Here is a 2,016-nt window from a genome sequence, read left to right as displayed (position 1 = left end):
CACACACACACACACACACACACACACACACACACACATACATTACTTCAGGGGACATTACATTGATTTACATGCACTTCCTGGAGACTTATCCTAACCTTAACCATAACCAACACATGCCTAACCCTAACCCTAACCAAGTCTTTCAAAATTAATGATTCCCCTTATGGGGACCTCCATTATGTCCCCATAAGGGAGGCGAGTCCCCACACGTGACTGTGTAAACAGATTTAGGTCCCCACAAGGATAGTAATGCTAGGACACACACACACACACACACACACACACACACACACACACACACACACACACACACACACACACACACACACACACACACACACACCAGACGTTATTCCTGACTCTCTCTTTCATCCTCTCTCTCTCTCCCTCAGAAGCGAGAACCATGCCTCGCTCCTTCAACAACTCGGGGTCAAAGTTCATGACCTCGGTGACCCAGAGGCCATCTGCGCACTTGACCCTCAGAGACACGAGCCCTCAAGGTGAGACGTCAGTCGCTGCTGCGTTAGCACTCAACGTCAAGGGTTCTTAGGGTTTCTTTTTAACTGTGTGTGTGTGTGTGTGTTAATATATGTCAAGGTTCGAGGTTTATGAGGTTAGGTTTCTGACCATTTTAACACCGGTTTTTTTTGTGGTGCCAGGTAATAAAACCATAAATTGAAAGAACAATAAAAAAGATCATCCCTTGGTGAACTGGGAAACTCTTGAGGCCAGAAAATATGTTCTTTAATTTTTAATTTTTCAGTCTATGCATGATTCTTTCAGCATGTATATCGCTTTCTCTTTCTCTAGGGAACACACTGCCTAAATATACTCTACAGGTATTAAGTAAAAACCTTCATATTTAATATAAAGGCAAGCTGATAAGCACAAGTACCTTCAGGAGTTTCTGTACAAGGATCAAATCGACTTCTCCTGTGCGCATTCCAGCTTAATCTCCATAATGTGCGAGTGCTTAGTTGTACATTAAAGGATTCAGCTTCCTTGAGTCTGACCAATTCTTCTAATAAATCTATATCACATCCTGCCGTGCCGGTGTTAAGCAAGGACTTTTGGAATGTGTTTTTCATGTGTGTGTGTTATCCAGACCTTTGTATCGTTTCATCTGAGAGTGGCGTGCAAACTGAAGGGTGTTGACAATCTGGCAAAGGCCTACTTCTGTTATTTCCATCCAGCTGACAAAGGGCAAGGATGGTGGTGTGTGTGTGTGTGTGTGTGTGTGTGTGTGTGTGTGTGTGTGTGTGTGTGTGTGTGTGTGTGTGTGTGTGTGTGTGTGTGTGTGTGTGTGTGTGTGTGTGTGTGTGTGTGTGTGTGTGTGTGTGTGTGTGTGTGTGTGTGTGTGTGTTTAAGGAAGAAGGAAAGAGGCACATTCAGCCTGGTTTTCTCATAAGGCAGACTATGAGTGTTGACCTTTGATGTTTTCTTTCGACAAAAACAAAATGGTTTCTTTCCAATGTGAAAGAAACCACGGTATTTAGGTCAAACTGCAGCATGGTCACAGAACACACAGATGTTTAAATGCCAAAGAAGTAGACATAATACAAGCAATTGTCAACAGGAACACGAATGGCAGCATTTCGAACGTGCAATCTGCCGATCCTGAAGAATAGGCAAACATGGAGAATAATAATAAAAGTACTTGTTGAATGTGGAAGAAGCTGGAGACGTGTATTTTAAATGAGTCATTAGCTAATTGCACCAACAAAATGAAGCCCTTATAATCCGGGATTAAAACTTATTACAGCTGTCATAGATTCTCTTTTGTTTGGGATTTCATGACTCTCTTTTCCTCCCACAGGGTTCCCTCCCTACCCCATCCCCACGCCGGGTCTGCACCAGTCATGCCGTCATGTGGTGCGCACGTGGGCCAATCAGAGCTTCGGAGCGCACCTGCACAACATGACGCTGTCCAATGGGAAGCTGCGAGTGCCTCAGGACGGGCGGTACTACCTGTACTCTCAGGTGATCATACGGCGCTTTTTTTAATTTCTTTTT

The 2,016-nt window shown here is 44.0% G+C and overlaps 1 protein-coding gene across 1 annotated transcript; it reads left to right on the top strand.

Moving 5' to 3' along the window:
* Positions 1–363: 363 nt before the first annotated feature.
* On the top strand, positions 364–1,983 carry LOC104942278 (tumor necrosis factor ligand superfamily member 11-like; the record flags this gene model as incomplete). The annotated part of the gene is made up of 2 exons (XM_010767482.1): positions 364–503; positions 1,820–1,983. Coding segments are annotated over exons 1-2 (261 nt in total), but the record flags the coding sequence as incomplete, so codon positions are not given.
* Positions 1,984–2,016: the final 33 nt, after the last annotated feature.

Source organism: Notothenia coriiceps, unplaced genomic scaffold (assembly GCF_000735185.1).
Source record: "Notothenia coriiceps isolate Sejong01 unplaced genomic scaffold, NC01 NC01_scaffold00004432, whole genome shotgun sequence".
Lineage (NCBI taxonomy): Eukaryota > Metazoa > Chordata > Actinopteri > Perciformes > Nototheniidae > Notothenia > Notothenia coriiceps.
The sequence above is the reverse complement of the archived record's forward strand: the minus strand, read 5'-3'. Positions and strand labels throughout refer to the sequence as shown.